Below are 17,350 nucleotides of genomic sequence, written 5' to 3' on the forward strand. Positions count from 1 at the left end.
GCCGCCCGCCGCCCGCCGCCGCGTTCCTCCCCCGTGTGTCCCGCAGCCTCTGGAAGCCTCTCGCAGGCTCAGCCTCGCGCCGCCGCCGAGCCGGGCTCCGCGCGCTGCCCCCGCCCCGGCGGCCGCGGTCCCCGCCCCGGCCGCGCAGAGGCCCCGGCCCGGCCCGCACGTGGGGAGGGGGCGTCCCGGCGCTCGGGGCCTGCGGGCAGAGCCAGCGAGCGGGGCGCGCGGCCGCGCGGGCGGACGGAGGTCGGCGACCGCAGGAGCGGGACCCGGGCGTCCGGGAGGCGGTGCCAGGTGCCGCGCCCCCGCCCCGGGCCGCCCCCCGCCCCCCGCCCGTGACGCGCTCCCCGCCCCTTGGCGCCGGGAGCCCGAGCCGAGCCGAACCCCAGCCCGAGCCCGAGCCCGAGCCCGAGCCCGAGCCCGAGCCCGAGGACGGCGCGGGGCTCGGGCGGCGGCGGAGGCGGCGGGGGAGGCGGGGGGATGCGGCCGGGGCTGCGGGGCCGCCGCCGCCTCTGAGCCGAGCCCGCCGCGCGCACGGAGCGCAGCCGCGTCGCTGCGGCCCGGCCGCGCCATGGGGAAGGAGCAGGAGCTGGTGCAGGCGGTGAAGGCGGAGGACGTGGGGGCCGCGCAGAGGCTGCTGCAGAGGCCGCGGCCCGGGAAGGCCAGTGAGTGCGGGGCGCGGGGCGCAGGGCGCGGGGCGCGGGGCGCGGCCGGGTCCCCGGGGGCGGGGCGGGGCCGGCGCGCGCGGACCCCCGGCGCCGGAGGAGGGGCGGCCCCTGCCCGAGCCGGCACCTGGCCGCGGGCGCCCCCGCCCCTCCCGGCTCCGGGCTGGCGGCCGGAGGGCTCGGCCGGACCGCGGACCGTCGCAGGGCGAGGCGAGGCCGCCCCCCTTCCCCGCCGCGGAGAGAGGGAGGGGGCCGCGCGGCGAGGGGCGGCCACGGGGCGGACGGTCCCTGTCCGCCCCCCTCCCCGCCCGACGTTTAATAACACGTTTTGTGGGGAATGGGGGGCAGGACCATGCTGGGGGTGTGGCTGCCCAGGCATGGCCCGCTGGGGGCCCTTTACTCCCGGGGGGCAGAGGCCCAAGGTCGCCCGGCCCAGCGCGGGCAGGGCTCCAGGCAGACGCAGACCCTGCGGGGACCCCGCGCTGCTCCGGCTTCCCTGCAGGGAAAGGGGTTGGGGAGGGGGGGGGAGGGGGCTCCCCCTGGCCATCCTGAGCGTGCGCTGTGAGGGCCCCTGGGAAGGGCTGGGAGCTTGGAGTCCTGATCCCAGCACTCATCCCAGCTCAGCCCAGAGCCTCCCCGGGGGCCGCTGGAGATGGATGGATGGGTGTGCGGACCAGCTGCGTGTGCGGCTGCGCACGTAGGGCCGTGTCAGTGTGTCAGGGCACCTGTGCGGGCACGGGCAGGGCTCTGCAGGATGGCACGTGGGGTCCGGGTGCCCCACTCCCCCCCACCCCCAGGGACTGTAGGTAACCCAGGGAGGCCCCTCCCCTTTCGCGGGGAAGGCTGCTGAGAACTCCACCGGCCTGGGACTGCTGGTGGGGGCAGGCCTTCCAGCCCCAGGAAGACCCCTCCCGCTGCAGCCCCATCCCCTCTGTGCAGTTCCAGAGCCTGGCAGGATCACCTATACAGGCTGCTCTGCCTTCTACGCCCGAGGCCCGGGGTGGTCTGCCCGCTGGGGCCAGCTTTAGGGCTTCAGGGTTCAGAAAGGGAGGGCTTCCAGGCAGAGGCAGCCCGTAGTGGAGCCTTGAAAGCAGGTGGAGGGAGTGAGAGGTGGAAGGCTAGGTAAAGGTTTCCACCTAGTGGCCGAGTGACCTTGGGCACGGCCGGTTCCAGGTCTCTGGGCCTCAGTCTCATCTGTAGGATGGGGACATTTGCGGTCCCTGCTTGTAGGACTGTTGGAAGAACAGCGGGAGAGCGCACAGGAAGCCCAGGCACCTCCTAAGCGCCCAGGAAGTACTAACCAGGAGTATTTCCTTGGGCAGCCCAGGATGGCCTCCAGGGAAGTGGGGCATTGGATCTGGCCATCCAGGGAAGGTGTGGGGGCTGTGCCTCTACCTGGTGTCCACCTGGATCTTTGCACCTGTCCCTGCCTGGTCTGCTTTCTGGGAGAGGCACCTGCCCTGGCCCCCGTATCTGGGCTCTGTGACTCACAGGGGCGGGCATAATAAATCAGACAGAGAAATCCCTCCATGAATTAGCTCAGTTGTCATGGTAACACTGGCCTGCTTTGGAGTAAGATGTATTTTGATTCAGCAAAGTACAGCTGGAGTTTGGGCCATGGGGTGGGGGGCATCCAGCGGTGCTCTCTCAGGATCCCCCCACTCTGGAGGTTTTCCCGTGACCCTTGTCTCCAAGACCTCCAGCTCCTGCTGGCACCCCCCTGCACCCCAACCTCTGAGTTGCCCCAGGGTCTGTCAGCACTGCCATCCTGCCTGGAAGGGAGCCCCCCTCACAAGCCTGGGCACTGGACCCTCAGCAGCTGCCCTTGAGACGAAGGAGACTGCTCTGGAGGGAGTTCACAAGGCGAGGGGTGGCCTTCCTCCGGGCCTCACCTCCCCTTCCCCAAATTCGCTGCAGACTGCAGGCCAGCATGCCTGTGTCCTCTCACCTTGGCCCACTAATACTTGCCGTGCGGCGTGTGGCCCAGCTCCCTGCCAGGGGGGTTTGGAGGATACCGCCCTGCCTGCCTGCCCTGGGGAGGCTGAGAGGCTGCCCTGCCCTGTGCCGGCACCAGAGGCCAGGACCGTGTCCCTGCGGGGGACAGCCGTGGCTCTGTGGGGCTGGCACACCAGTGGCCTTGGGGGCAGAGGAGCATCTGGGCAGGGGGCAGAGCCCGGGGGGGGGGGCGGAGAGGGCCCGAGGCCACCTCCCCCTCGGTCTCTGCAGCCTGGAGTTTGGGGCTGACCCCAAGGCCAGGGACGGTCCCAGGAAAGTGGTTAGAGGACTGAGTGGCAGGAGCTGGGAGAGCCAAAGGCGTGGGGTGGGTTGGGGCTGAGGTTTATGTCCATTGCCCACATGGGGGCTGCAGGACCTAGTGCTCTTGTGGGAAAGAGAAGGAGGCTCCTGGAGGAGTTTCTGGGCTCTTCCCTGTGGCACCCACTCGCCCCCTTCTGCCCCAGCTGCTCCGGCCGCTCCTGCCATGCCTGGTCTACCTCCATCCAGAGCACCTGTCTCTGCGAGGGGCACCTCGCTGGCACCAGGCAGGCTTCCCTCATATGACCTCCTGGAAGCGCAAGGTCCCCCACACGCATCAGGGGGTGCTCCAGGGTGGAGACTCCCCTCCCCTACTGGTGTCTGTGCCACTTCCTGGGTCTTGACCTCCAGCTCCTCCAAATTTTCAGTGCCTGCAGGTGTGGCCAGGTTGGGGGGCAGGGGAGGCGGGGCCACACTGGAGCTCAGAAGAAGGGGCAGCAAATATCAAAGCTAGGCTGAGTGTTTTGGGGTGAGAACACCCTGAGCTTGGCCCTGGGTAGGGGAGGGGATGATGGGACCACAGTGTGGGGGGTGGAGGACATCCGTTCAGGCACCAACATACCCGGCCCCTCACACGCGCCCGGCACTATTTCAGCCAGCAAGGATACAGCAGTGAGCAAAATAGATTAAAAAAAAAAAAAAAAAAGACCTTCCCCATTTTGGAGCTTGTGCTGTAGCGATGGAGATGGACACAGAAGGTAAATGGTAGTGATAGGAGCCGGAGAGAGAACTGTGATAGACGCAGGATGGGATGGGGGTTGCCGTTCTAGATGGGGAGCCCAGCGGGGCTTCTCCAAGCAGGTGACGTTTGGATAAAGTCCTGAAGGACGTGAGGGAGGGAGTCACGGGGATAATTGGGAATAACAGTACCCCGCACGTACCCACAACACGCGCAAAGACCCTGTGGCAGGGGCGGCTGGTGTGTGGGGGCATCATCAAGGAGGCTTGCATGGCTGGAAGAAGGGTGCTGGGAAGGTCAAAGTGAAGCAGGGCTGTGTCCTGTGGGCCATTGTCCAGCACTGGCTTTTAGCCCCAGTGACACAGGAGCTGTCTTCTGGAGAGGACCAGTGGCAGTGGGATCTGACTCGTGTTCTCACAGGGTCCCCCTGACCTCAGTGGCATGGAGGATGGCCTGAGTGGCAAGGGGAGCCGGGGGGGAAGCAGGGATGCCAGTGACTCTATCGGAGACGCTGGCCTGCTCCTGGTGGTAACAGTGGCAGCGGTGGGAAGTGGTAGGATTCTGAGTGTGCCTTGAAGGTAGAGCCGGTAGGATGTGCTGGCGCAGACCCTATAAGGTACTTAGGGCTGACTCCAAGGTTTCAGCATGGACCACCGCGGAAGGGTGGCACTGCTGCCACCTTAGATGGCCATCAGTGTCTGAGCAGGGGGGACGTGGGGCGGTGGAGATGCCTCTCCCCGGAGCCTCTGCTCCGCTCTGCGCAGAGAAGCCCCTCAAGGGAAAGGGTGGGCATGGTGCTCCCACAGGGCTCATGTCAGTAATTGCCACTTGCTGAGCTGACTCTGCGCCAGACCCTTCACGCTCTGCGGATGCACACGCCCTTAGGCCTGGGAGCCTGGCCCCACGGTTGGTTCCCCTTTGAGCTAAGGCCGAGGCCATAGGACTAGTAAGGGCCCGGTGAGAGTTTGAACTTGGGTCCATCTGCCTTCGTGGGCCCCGTGGACCGGCGGGGCCTCACACCCCGCATCCAGCAGCTGGAGAGCCGAGGCTGGAGCAGCCGGGGTTGCTGTGGGTCCCCAAGTGGGTCCTGGATCAGCCCCTCTGTGACTTGACTCTCTTGGGTTCCTGCTCTTGGGGACCCCTGCCCCCACCCTGTCCTGGGCCTGCACAAAGGGGCTTCTGTCCTGCCAGCCCCTCCCTCACAGAGTGACTGACCCACAAATGGGTTATGTAACCATGGCCCAGACAGGCAGGGGCTTGGCCTGAGTCCGGCTGGCCCTGAGCCCACAGGGAGGGCATCGGTGGGCTCCCTTCCTCCGGCACTCAGCGGTGGAGGCCAGGACTGGGGAGGGCCCGGACGAAACTGGGGCCCCAAAGGGAGGGTTTGGGCCCCTTGAGCTTCGGGCGGACTGATCCCGGGCCCCAGGCGGGCCCCTGAAGATGTGGTGGCCGTTCTTGCGTGGTCACTCGGGGGCACCCGCCTGCCTGCCCGGCTCCCCCTCCTCCTGCCTTGCCAGTTGGGACTTGTCCACACGGGCAGGCCCAGGGCTGGGAATGGGGGTAGGCTGCACCCTGAAAATGCAGATCTTCCCCCAGAGATACCCCAATTTCCGGGTGTTCCAGCCTTCCCAGGCCACCCCCGGCCCCATCTGGGTCCTTCTGAGAAACAGATTGTGCCGGCTTTCTCCCTCCCGCCATCGGTAGGTGCTTAGCCAGCGTCCCAAAGGAGGGGGTACATGTGCGCATGTGTGTGCCTGTGTGGGTGCACAGCTCTGGCGTCCGTCCGCGGGTGGGGACGAGCCCGGAGCCCTCGGCTCTGTGAACTTGCCAACACCGTAGTTCCGTGGGGAAACCAGGGCCCAAGAGCTGGTACCTGTGGCTGAGTGCAGGGGACAGACTTGACTCAATGAAGAACTGTTTCTTGAGCCTGCCGGGGAGCGAGCCGGAGCGCCTGCCGGCTCTGCGGCTGCCCGGAGGGGCGGGACAGACGCCCTCACGGTCCCTTTCCCACCCCTAGAGCTCCTGGGCTCTACCAAGAAGATAAATGTCAACTTCCAGGACCCGGATGGGTGAGTTCACAGACGGGAGAGGCCAGGCTGGCTCGGGGGCCGGGTGGATGTGGGTGCGTGGGTGGCTGCTGCGGGAGGCCGGGTGACCCCCTCCCCGCCCATTCATGCCTGCCGCCACCGCAGCTTCTCCGCCCTGCACCACGCGGCCCTGAATGGCAACACAGAATTGATCGCCCTGCTGCTGGAGGCCCAGGCCGCCGTGGACATCAAGGACAACAAAGGCAAGGCGGTCAGGGACCCCAGCGCCAGGGCAGGGGTCACTTCGCGGGTGGCGGGGGGTGCCGCGACGGAGGCCCCGGCCCAGAGTCTCGGTCTGGGTTGAGGCAGGTTCCCCTGGGATCAGCCTCCTGTAGGCTGGGTCAGGTTCAGGGCTGAGGGCTGGCTCCCAACGGCGCCCCCCGCCCACCCCCACCCTCCCCTGCCTTCTCCCAGGCATGCGGCCGTTGCACTACGCGGCCTGGCAGGGCCGGAAGGAGCCCATGAAGCTGGTGCTGAAGGCAGGCTCAGCAGTGAACATCCCCTCGGACGAGGGCCACATCCCCCTGCACCTGGCGGCCCAGCACGGTCACTACGATGTGGTAAGGAGCGTGTCAGGGGTGGCCGGGCGCCAGGGCGGCAGGAGCCGGGTGGCCACCCCCGGGGTCTGATGGCAGCCCGTGGCCCCGCAGTCCGAGATGCTGCTGCAGCACCAGTCCAACCCGTGCATGGTGGACAACTCGGGGAAGACACCCCTAGACCTGGCCTGTGAGTTCGGCCGCGTCGGGGTAAGTGTCCCCAGAGAGCTGAGGGGACTGCGTGTGCTCTGCCTCCCCGCCCAGGGAGGGGTGGGAGTGGGGAGACACAGCTGTGACCCTCTGCCCTGGCCCCGGCCCCTCCCTCAAGGTGGTCCAGCTGCTCCTGAGCAGCAACATGTGTGCGGCCTTGCTGGAGCCGCGGCCCGGAGATACCACCGACCCCAATGGCACCAGCCCCCTGCACCTGGCGGCCAAGAATGGCCACATTGACATCATCAGGTATGGCCATGTGGGGGCGAGAGGAGGCGGCCCAGCTGTGGGCTTCCTGCTTCTGGCCTAGGGGCCCCGGGGACGTGGTCAGGCCTCCAGGTGAGCAGGACACCTCTGGCCACCGTGTAAAGGATGCAGTAGACAGGCCGGGGCCCCGGCCTCTACAGCCCCGAGCCCCGGCGAGGTCGTGGCCCTGCCACTCGTTGGCTGACCTTGTGGAGACACTCAGCTTCTCTGAGACCCAGCTCTTCCCTCTGTGAAGTGGGTATCTTGGCAGCGGCCCCCGTTAGGGTGGCCTAATGGCCGTTGGGGTCAGCCCTGTGGGGTCAGCCCCGTGGGGGTCACTTCCACAGATGCTGGGCCAGGGGCTGACACCGCAGTTGGGAGGCGGGGCCTGGGAATGCCCGTCCACTGGGGAGGAGCGTGGCTGCCACCCGCTGCCACCGCCGCCTTCCTTCCAGACTCCTCCTCCAGGCTGGCATTGACATTAACCGCCAGACCAAGTCCGGCACAGCCCTGCACGAAGCCGCGCTCTGTGGGAAGACGGAAGTGGTCCGGCTCCTGCTGGACGTGAGTCAGGGGCCGTGGGAGCTGGGGCGGGGGCGCGGAGCAGGGGGTCTCCTGACAGGCCACACCGTCTGGCACCTACAGAACGGGATTAATGCCCATGTGAGGAACACCTACAGCCAGACGGCCCTGGACATCGTGCACCAGTTCACCACGTCCCAGGCCAGCAAGGAGATCAAGCAACTGCTGCGAGGTGGGCCAGGGGGCGGGGCGGGGAGGCCGGGGAAGGCGTGGGGGCTGGGGGGTCTGGGCCCGGCGGCTGGCAGGACTGGGGGGGTCTCCCTCCTGTGTCCCCAGAGGCCTCGGCGGCTCTGCAGGTCCGGGCGACCAAGGATTACTGCAACAATTACGACCTGACCAGCCTCAACGTGAAAGCTGGGGACATCATCACGGTAAGGCCAGCCTGGGGAGGGCAGGGGGATGGGGGGGCCCAGGTGCTCACCCCGCAGCCCCCCATGTGGCTACTGGGAAGCCCGGGGGTCTGGACGGGAGGCCCGGGTCACACACACACACACACACACACACACACACACCCTCCCCAACCTGGAGGGGCGTCTCCCTGAGCTCGCCCCGACGCCTCGGGCCAGGTCCTGGAGCAGCACCCCGACGGCCGCTGGAAGGGCTGTATCCACGACAACCGGACCGGCCACGACCGTGTGGGCTACTTCCCGTCCTCCCTGGGCGAGGCCATTGTGAAGCGAGCAGGCAAGTCCCCCCCCACCCCACGGGCCTCGGCTTGGGCGCCAGAAGGAAGCACGTGGCCATGTGTGGTGGGTGGCAGGGCCATTGCTGGGCGTGGGGTCCAGAGTGGGCTCCTGCCGGCCGGCTCGTCAGCCTCCCCACACCTATTCCTTCAATTATTCAATAGACGTCATGCATCAGCCGCTAGGAATCGATGGTGACCCAAGAATGATGGACCTCATTCTTGCTCTCAAGCTCACCCCTAGGGACAGTGGGGAGAATGGCAGTGAAGTAAATACAAAAATGTGCCAACTAATGCTAAAGAGAATGTGCACAGAGGCCTGCTTTTTACTTATTTTTATTAGTTTTAGGAGTAAAATGCAGTGATTCATCAGGTGTACAGAGGCCTGCCTTCTAGACAGGGTGGTCAGAAAAAGCACTGGGGCGGGGAGGCTGGCCCGGACAGAGCATCCAGTCAGCGGGAACCACATGTGCAAAGGCCCTGGGGCAGAACAGGGCATACGATGTCAAGGGCCTGAAGAAGACCCACACAGCACAGCTGGCACAGTGTGAGGAGCAGGAAAGGCGTGCGGCCGGGCCACAGGGGGGTTGGTGAGATGGGTTACCTCCTAGAGATGACGTGGACGTCGACAGGTGAGGGGAGGGGACAGAGGGAGCCCGTCAGGAGGCATGGGAAGCCCACCCAGGGTCATCTAGGCTTCTGGGGGCCTCTCCCCTGGCAGAAAGGAGGTGCACCTCCTGCCCTCCCCATGCCCCACCCAGGACCACAGTGTCGCCACGGTGTCCTGCTCTCACGTGCAGAGGGCGGGGAGGGGTCTTCTGAGGCTCTTGCCACTGCCTGGAGACAGCCGGGGCCAGAGGAGGCTGCAGCGTCAACGTGAGGGGCCCCTGCTCTGTCCAGGCTCTGGGGCCAGGCCAAGGATGCCCCCTCGCCACGTGGGGGCCCCAGGCCTGGCCAGCCCGGGGTTCAGGGCAGCCGTGCTGTCCCACAGGTTCTCGAGCAGGCGCCGAAGAAAGCCCACCCCAGGCGGGCAGCTCCTCGGGGCCCTCCGCGCCCCCCGAGGAGATCTGGGTGCTGAGGAAGCCTTTTGCAGGTAGGTTTTGACCTCTGGAGGTCAGGGCGGCAGTGCTTCTATGAGGGAGCACCCCGCGCGGGGAGAGCCAGCAGCGGCTCAGGGTGCTCCCTGTGTTGGCAGGCGGGGACCGCAGCGGCAGTCTGAGTGGTGCGGCGGGTGCAAGAAGCGGCGGGGGCCATGCCCTGCACGCAGGCTCCGAAGGGGTCAAGGTAGGTGGTCTGGGGAGCAGGGCCGGGGTGGCTGGGCGCCGAGCAGCGCCGGCCAGCGTGCCTGTCTGGGTTGTAGCTCCTGGCAACGGTGCTCTCACAGAAGTCGGTCTCCGAGTCCAGCCTCGGGGACAGCCCTGTCAAGCCTCCAGAGGGCTCCACAGGTAAGGGCAAGGCTGCCACAGCCCTGGTCTGGCGGGGAGCGCCCCCCTCCCAAGCACCCCTGCCCCAGCACACCGTCTGTCTCCAGGTGCGGCCCGGTCCCAGCCTCCAGCGGCCCACGCGGGGCAGGTGTACGGGGAGCAGCCGCCCCGGAAGCTGGAGCCGGCCTCGGAGGGCAAGGTACCGGGCCGCGCTGGCCGCGGGGAGGGGCTCCCGGGCAGCCTGCTTGGGGCGCGGGCAGCGGGGGGCCCTGACAGGCCAGGCCATACTTCTGTCCGTTTGTCAGTCTGTGCGTGTAGGTGTTGTCTCTTGTGTGGGTTGTGCGTGTGAGCTGGTGCGAACGGCAAGTGTGACGTGGGCGTGAGGTGAGCAGGGGACGTGCCTGTGTGTGGGCGGTGACTGCGAGCCGGGCACGTGCGCGCGTGTGCTGTGCGTAGGAGGCGTGCGTGTGAGGCCAGGCCGGCCACGTGTGGGGCTGAGAGGGGCCCGTTGTGGGCACGGCGCGGGCGGCTGGCTGCTTCTCCTGCGCACCTCTGGACGGAGCCCACCTGCCCCGGCTGGGGGGCGGGGGCTGCTCCGTGCGGCGCAGCAGAGGCCACGTTCCCGAGCCCCTGGTGCAGGTGTCCCCGGTGAGGGAACAGGGGGGCTGGTCAGGGGAGCCTGTGACACAGCCGACAGCAGCTGGACCCTTCCGGCGGAGACCACAGGAGGCGGTCGCAGCGCCGACGGAGCTCGCCACGCCGGCAGTGGGGACCGCAGAGCGAGGAGGCACGCGGGGGCCAGGCTGTCCCAGGCCCGGCCGCGGGGGCACCAGCAGATGGCAGACCGAGCAGCTGAGCGGAGGAGGAGCCGGCATAGCGGCCCGGGTGCACGGCTGGCAGGCCAGCGGGCAGGCGAGCCTGCAGCGGGTCCCTTGTGTCTTCCAGAGCGCCGAGGCCGTGAGCCAGTGGCTTGCCACGTTCCAGCTGCAGCTCTACGCCTCCAACTTCATCAGCGCCGGCTACGACCTGCCCACCATCAGCCGCATGACCCCGGAGGTGAGCTGCCCGGAGGCTGGCGGCCCGCGGTGGCCGACACGGGCCCAAGGCCTCCCGCTCACGGGCCTCTCCTCTCCCAGGACCTCACGGCCATTGGGGTCACCAAGCCAGGCCACCGGAAGAAGATCACTGCAGAGATCAGCGGCTTGAGCATCCCCGACTGGCTCCCGGAGCACAAACCCGTAAGGCTCCCGGCACCCTGGTGGCTGTGCCCAGGGTAGTCGGACGGACAGACAGACTGCCCCTCTGGCTACAGCCCTCACCTGCCCTCTGGGGCTCCAGGGAGAGAACAGAGGCTAGCCTCTGTTTGTCTGTCACGGGCACTGGAGCCAGCCTTCCTGGGGCAGGGGCAGGGGCGACAGCCTCTGGGGGCTGTCAGGGCAAGGGGAGCCTGAAGCCAGGAGGGTGCCACCCCCCAGTACATGCTCCCGCAAAGGCCCTCCACACTGAGGCAGCCACACAGGCATACCACCTGGCACCCAACAACACCCCACCGCATCCCCCCCACACGCCAAGAGGACCCCGTGTTGACGGGAAGTGCTTGCACGCATCCAGGCACGTGTCCAGGGAGGACGTGTGCCTGCTTCGTGTACACGGACAGCACACGTGTACCAAATATAGTCAAGGCGCCGGCTGACGACTGCATGCACACACCCACACTCTCAGCAGCACGTGCTGGCTCCGCGGACAGCGGACACCCACACACACTGCCGTGCCGTCACCAACAGTCACCAGTGTGGTGCGACAGGTTCTGGGCCTGCCCGGGGAAGGTGGGCCCAAGGCCTGCTGCATCTACGAGGACACCCAAAGCCCCCAGGGCTGTGGGTCAGTGATGGGCAGGTTCATGCTCACCTCTCCCCATGAGCATGTCCCTGTCCCATGGGCCTCACGTTGCTCTGGGCACCTAGGGGTGACCACGTGTGCTGCGTGTCGGTGAGTGAGCAACGGGTGTCCAGCTGGGAGTGTGGAAGGTGGACATGGCTCATGTGAGTGGAGAGCATCATGGGTATTTACATGTGTACGTGCTGTGCCTGCGTGACCTGTGCCCAGTATGGTGTGGAAATGGGCGTGAGCGTGTCCGGAGGGTGCTGCTGCTCGTGTATGGCTGGGACGCAGGGTGCGTGTCTACGTGTATCTGGTCAGTGGCGCCGTGTGTCTGTGTCCGTGACGTGGCTGCCGTGGCAGGTGAGGGTGAGGAGGCACGTCCTTCCCCTCCCCCAACGGTGTCCTGAGGATAGGGTCATCCCTGTGTGTGTTTGCGTGTATTCGCACATGCGTGGGAGCTGGCCTTGGGCTCCTCCTGAGGTCACGCTGTCTCCAAAGCTGACACCTCTGGCCTGTCCATTTGTCCTTCTGTCTGTCTGTGCCAGGCTGGCCCGGTGCCCCTCCCCCTCCCCCGAAAGCTCTGAGCGGCAGGCAGGGTGTGGCCACGGCTGGGGCTGCCCTGTCTGTCCTCCTGCTCCCCAGGCGAACCTGGCGGTGTGGCTGTCCATGATCGGCCTGGCCCAGTACTACAAGGTGCTGGTGGACAACGGCTATGAGAACATAGACTTCATCACCGACATCACCTGGGAGGACCTGCAGGAGATCGGCATCACTAAGCTGGGTGAGGCCCTGGCCCCGCCGCCTGTCTTCTCGTCCCCGCTGCCTGCCCTGGCCTGACCTGCCCCTGCCCACCCAGGACACCAGAAGAAGCTGATGCTGGCGGTGAGGAAACTGGCAGAGCTGCAGAAGGCAGAGTATGCCAAGTATGAGGGGGGACCCCTGCGCCGGAAGGCCCCACAGTCGCTCGAAGTGATGGCCATCGAGTCGCCAACGCCGCCTGAGCCCGCCCCGGCTGACTGCCAGTCTCCTAAGATGACCACCTTCCAGGACAGCGAGCTCAGTGGTGAGCTGCAGGCTGCCATGACCGGCCCGGCCGAGGGTGCCGCTGCCGCCGCCCCTACCACCACTGCCGAGAAGCCCCCCAACCACCTGCCCCCCACGCCAAGGGCCTCCCTGCGGCAGGAGCCCAGCCTGGGCGGACAGGCACGGCACATGAGCAGCTCTCAGGAGCTGCTGGGCGAGGGGCCCCCGGGGCCTGGCAGCCCCCTGTCGCGAAGCCAGGAGTACCTGCTGGATGAGGGGCCGGCCTCCGGCACCCCGCCCAAGGAGACCCGGCCCAGCCGGCACAGCCACGGCGTCAAGCGGGCCAGCATACCCCCAGTGCCAGGCAAGCCGCGGCAGGTCCTCCCGCCAGGTGCCAGCCCCTTCACACCCCCTCAGACGCCCACCAAGGCTCAGCCAGGCTCCCCTCAGGCCCTGGGGGTGCCTCATGGTCCAACTCCAGCCACAGCCAAGGTGAAGCCCACCCCCCAGCTGCTGCCACCGACGGAGAGGCCCATGTCACCCCGTTCGCTGCCGCAGTCACCCACACACCGCGGCTTTGCCTATGTGCTACCCCAGCCCGTGGAGAGTGATGCAGGGCCGCCGCCCCCCACGGCCGCACCCCCGCCAGTGCCCACCCTGTGCCTGCCTCCGGAGGCCGACGTGGAGCCGGGGCGGCCCAAGAAGCGCGCCCACAGCCTGAACCGCTACACGGCGTCCGACAGCGAGCCGGAGCGGGACGAGCTTTTGGTGCCAGCCGCCGTGGGGCCCTACGCCACCGTCCAGCGGCGAGTGGGCCGCAGCCACTCAGTGCGAGCCCCCGCTGGCGCTGACAAGAACGTCAACCGCAGCCAGTCGTTTGCCGTGCGGCCCCGCAAGAAGGGGCCGCCGCCGCCCCCGCCCAAGCGCTCCAGCTCCGCCATGGCCAGCGCCAACCTGGCTGACGAGTCGGTGCCGGACGCCGAGACGGAGGGCGCCGGGGCCGAGGACGGCCAGCTAGGGGTCCGGGCGCAGCGCCGGCGGGCCAGCGACCTGGCCGGCAGCGTGGACACAGGCAGCGCAGGCAGCGTGAAGAGCATCGCGGCCATGCTGGAGCTGTCCTCTATCGGTGGTGGGGGCCGAGCAGCCCGCAGGCCCCCCGAGGGCCACCCCACGCCTCGCCCTGCCAGCCCGGAGCCGGGCCGGGTAGCCACAGTGCTGGCGTCAGTAAAGCACAAGGAGGCCATCGGGCCTGACGGGGAGGTGGTGAACCGGCGCCGCACGCTCAGCGGGCCTGTCACGGGACTTCTGGCCGCCGCCCGCCGGGGGCCTGGAGACTCGGGGGGGCCTGCAGATCATGGCCACGTTGTGGAGGATGGTGCCACCCGGCAGCGGTCTCGAGGTCCAGCCAAGGGTGAGGCGAGTGCGGAGGGCCCATCCCTGGCCAGGGTGGAGGCCAGTGCCACGCTCAAGAGGCGCATCCGAGCCAAGCAGAGCCAGCAGGAGAACGTCAAGTTCATCCTGACTGAGTCTGACACGGTCAAGCGCCGGCCCAAGGCCAAGGAGCGGGAGGCAGGGCCCGAGCCGCCACCGCCACTGTCCGTGTACCAGAACGGCACGGGCACCGTGCGCCGCAGACCAGCCTCTGAGCAGACTGGGCCCCCGGAGCTGCCCCCGCCACCCCCACCGGCAGAACCTCCGCCGCCCACCGACCTGCTGCACCTGCCCCCGCTGCCCCCGCCTGACACCGACACCCGGAAGCCAGCCAAGCCGCCAGTGTCTCCCAAGCCCGTGCTGGCCCAGCCTGTGCCCAAGATCCAGGGCTCACCCACGCCTGCCTCCAAGAAGGTGCCGCTGCCAGGTCCTGGCAGCCCAGGTAGGTGCGGGAGCCCGCTGGGGAAGGGCCCCCACCCCAGCCTCCCCACCCGCCCATTCCAGGGTCTGAGGGCTTTTCCTCTCCTTGAATTGGAGGAAGGCTGGGGAGAACGGGGTGGGAAAGGGTCCTCAGACCTCGTCACCCACCCCCCCACCCATGGGACAACTCTGCCGGCCCAGAACTGGGAGGAGGGTAGATGTCGGTCACTTTGCTCAGTGAAGGGGGCACAGAAAGCCATGGATAACAGCACCCGTGGAGGGAGGACAGGTGCATGATGCTAGGTCACGGAGAACCCTGGCCAGGCTGGACAGTGACCCCGGCACAGAGGGAGGGGGCCGGCTTCCAAGCAGAAGGATCAGAGGTGCAAAGGCCCTGCGGTATTCAAGCAACTCAAGGGCCAATGGTGGTGGCAGGCCACACCTGAAGGGGCATGGCGCTGGGGGGCAGACCGGGAGGGGTCTGGAAGCGGTGCGCCAACAGGTACGCAGAGAGGGGCGCGCCCCCTGGCGGCAGCGGGGAGTCCGGGGAAGGGGGGGCGGGAGGTGGAGGGGCGGGGGGGGCGGGGCCCCGGCAGGACTCCCGCCGCGAGGGCAGGTGTGTGTCCCGCCGCCCCCCGCCCCCGGTGCGAGTCTCCTCCTCCCCGCAGAGGTGAAGCGCGCCCACGGCACGCCGCCGCCCGTGTCTCCCAAGCCGCCGCCGCCGCCCACGGCGCCCAAGCCGGCCAAGGCCGCGGCGGGGCTGCAGTCGGGCAGTGCCAGCCCGTCGCCAGCGCCCTCGCCCGCTCGCCAGCCGCCCGCCGCCCTCGCCAAGCCGGCCAGCACGCCGCCCTCGCTGAGCGCCAGCCCCGCCAAACCCCCGTCCCCCGGTGCGCCCGCGCTGCACGTGCCCGCCAAGCCGCCGCGCGCCGCCGCCGCCGCCGCCGCCGCCGGGGCCCCCGCCGCACCCGAGGGCGCCTCGCCGGGAGACAGCGCCCGGCAGAAGCTGGAGGAGACGAGCGCGTGCCTGGCGGCAGCGCTGCAAGCCGTGGAAGAGAAGATCCGGCAGGAGGATGCGCAGGGCGTGCGGTAGGTGCGGGGGGCGGGGCTGCGGCGGGGGAAGGGCCTGCGGGAAGGGGCGGGGCCTGCGGATAAGGGGCGGGGGCTGCCGCGGGGGCGGGGCCTGCAGGGAAGGGATGGGCTCTGGCGGGGTCTGCGGGGCGGGGGCGGGCCGAGTGGGGCGGGGCAGCGGGGAAGGGGCGGGGGCAGAGGGGTCGCGGTCGGGTCCTGGGGGGACGCGGGCAGGGGTGCCCCGCCCGCTCACGCCCGCCCACGCCCGCCCGCCGGCCCGCAGCCCCTCGTCGGCCGAGGAGAAGAGCACCGGCAGCATCCTGGACGACATCGGCAGCATGTTCGACGACCTGGCCGACCAGCTGGACGCCATGCTGGAGTGACGCGGCCGCTCACGTCGGGCCTGCCCGCGCCGCCCGGGCCCGGCCCGCACACTGACCTTTACCTCAGGGTGGGCACCTCTGGGCGCAGCGCGAGCGGGCAGGGCGGCGGCCGGCGGAGGCCAGGCGCAGGGGACGGCCGGCCAGGCGGGGGGCGGCAGGCCCGTGCTGCCCGTCCCCTGCACAAGCACAACTGCCCCCGGGCGCAGGCCTGGAGGACTGCCTGGCCAGGGGGCCCAAGGGCTCTGGGTGAACGCTGCTGCCCGCTGGGTGCCCGCTCCCGTCTGCTGCTCCCTGTGCAATAACTGCTGGGCCACCCGCCCACCCATGCCAGGCTCAGCCTGCTGCGGGCGGAGGAGGGGCAGCCCCGGGCCCCTGCCTGGCGGGCAGCGGGAGGGGGGCAGCCTCTTCCGCCCCCTCCCCATCTGGCAGAGCACAGGCCTATGCCCAGCACAGAACTGCCCTTTGGGGACCTTCTGCCAGCCGCTCCAGCGCAGCACAAGGGGCTGGGGTGGGGTCGCGCCCTGCCCTGCTGTACCCCCCAGAATATAAGCTATCGAGAGTATTAATTTATTGGGAATGAGCTGAGGCAGATTTCCCCAGAGAAACAAAAGGTATAACTTTAACAAATATATATTTAAAGAAAGAAAAAATATTATTGATTCTATAGAAAACCATTTACCAACTGTAAGGACACTGAAGTCTAGCTCAAGACAAAAGCTGTTAGAGGCCTTGGCTGTCTGTCTGCCCATCCTTCTCTCTGTCCAGGACCCCTGGCCCAGTAGCACAAACAGGAGGCTGGGGTCCCGGAGGGTCCATGCTCTGCTAGGGCCTCCCCCTCCCTCTCTCCTAACTTCTCTGCGTCTGAAGAACTCGAAGGATGTGCCTTGCTTGCTGCTGGGCTGTGTCCTCCACACCGTGGAGCTGGTGGGGAGGGTCCCTGCCCTCCCGGGGGTGCTGGTGGGAGGTGCGCCTGGGCGTTGGGGCAGCTGTGAGTGCAACATGGGCACATCAGCCCGGGGGCAGCAGTGGGCACAGGGTGTGCATGCCAGGCTGCGTGTGGCGCGTGCAGGGTGGGGGGGTGCCCAACCCTCCTTCCCGGGACTCTACCCCATCCAAGTTCCCACAGACGCTTCTGCTCATGGTCCCAGGCTGTGTCGTGTGGTCCTTGCCCCCCCCCTTTTCCTCTCTCCTCTCTCTCCAAAAAGTACTGACTGGCCTCCTCTATTGTGTTTGCTGATCCACGTGTGTTGGGCACAACTTTGACGTTTCTTAAAAAAAAAAAAAAAAAAAAAAAAAAAAAAAAAAAAAAATCAACGACCCCGAAAAACCAGCGGTTGTGATGTGGGCGGGCAGAGGGGATCGGCCGACGTGGCATCTGGGCATGTGGGGCCCCTTCCAACTGTCATGCCCTGATGCTGCCCCAGGTGGGTGCGCCTGGCCTCTCTTCAGTGGGCGGCCCAGGCCGGGGCTCCAGCAAGTGGGGAGGGGGGTTCCGGGCAGGGAGCTGCTGTCAGCTGTCAATAAACAGCAGAAAACAGAGCTGCCTGGCTCACTTCTTGGGGACGTGTGTTGGGGAGAGTGGGGGTTTAGTTTGCTCCTGGCAGCAGGAAGTTGGTCAGGGGGCTACATCCTGGGGCTGACCAGAGGAGCTCTTCTGTGGCTCCTCCCCAGCCTCCCTCCTGCTGGCATTCTGGGGTGGCCTCTCTGTCACCGCAAA

The 17,350-nt window shown here is 67.8% G+C and overlaps 1 protein-coding gene across 3 annotated transcripts; it reads left to right on the plus strand.

Moving 5' to 3' along the window:
- Positions 1 to 491: 491 nt before the first annotated feature.
- CASKIN1 (CASK interacting protein 1) lies at positions 492 to 17,172 on the plus strand. Of its 3 annotated transcripts, none has more exons than XM_025416923.3 (20): positions 492 to 668; positions 5,678 to 5,729; positions 5,853 to 5,950; positions 6,162 to 6,307; positions 6,398 to 6,493; positions 6,612 to 6,742; positions 7,195 to 7,303; positions 7,385 to 7,493; positions 7,598 to 7,692; positions 7,888 to 8,005; positions 8,995 to 9,096; positions 9,199 to 9,287; positions 9,364 to 9,448; positions 9,535 to 9,626; positions 10,373 to 10,483; positions 10,564 to 10,665; positions 11,951 to 12,089; positions 12,165 to 14,204; positions 14,851 to 15,268; positions 15,534 to 17,172. In XM_025416923.3, exons 1-20 carry the CDS (start codon positions 575 to 577, stop codon positions 15,631 to 15,633), a joined length of 4,326 nt encoding a protein of 1,441 aa, XP_025272708.1. In that variant the 5' UTR covers positions 492 to 574; the 3' UTR covers positions 15,634 to 17,172. The 3 variants fall into 3 exon arrangements, with proteins under 3 accessions (XP_025272708.1, XP_048967449.1, XP_048967451.1); XM_049111494.1 differs by lacking the exon at positions 492 to 668 and adding an exon at positions 5,059 to 5,360; XM_049111492.1 differs by lacking the exons at positions 10,373 to 10,483; positions 10,564 to 10,665 and having other exon boundaries at positions 493 to 668.
- Positions 17,173 to 17,350: the final 178 nt, after the last annotated feature.

The sequence above is a fragment of the Canis lupus genome, chromosome 6 (genome assembly GCF_003254725.2).
Source record: "Canis lupus dingo isolate Sandy chromosome 6, ASM325472v2, whole genome shotgun sequence".
In the NCBI taxonomy this organism is placed as follows: Eukaryota; Metazoa; Chordata; class Mammalia; order Carnivora; family Canidae; genus Canis; species Canis lupus.

What these genes read in the sequence shown, in the direction of transcription:
- CASKIN1 (XM_025416923.3), top strand. Translation starts at nt 575, where the DNA reads ATGGGGAAGGAGCAGGAGCTGGTGCAGGCGGTGAAGGCGGAGGACGTG. An exon ending in AGCACGGTCACTACGATGTG is followed by an intron (nt 6,308 to 6,397) that starts GTAAGGAGCGTG and finishes GTGGCCCCGCAG; the next exon opens with TCCGAGATGCTGCTGCAGCA. An exon ending in GTGAGTTCGGCCGCGTCGGG is followed by an intron (nt 6,494 to 6,611) that starts GTAAGTGTCCCC and finishes CCCTCCCTCAAG; the next exon opens with GTGGTCCAGCTGCTCCTGAG.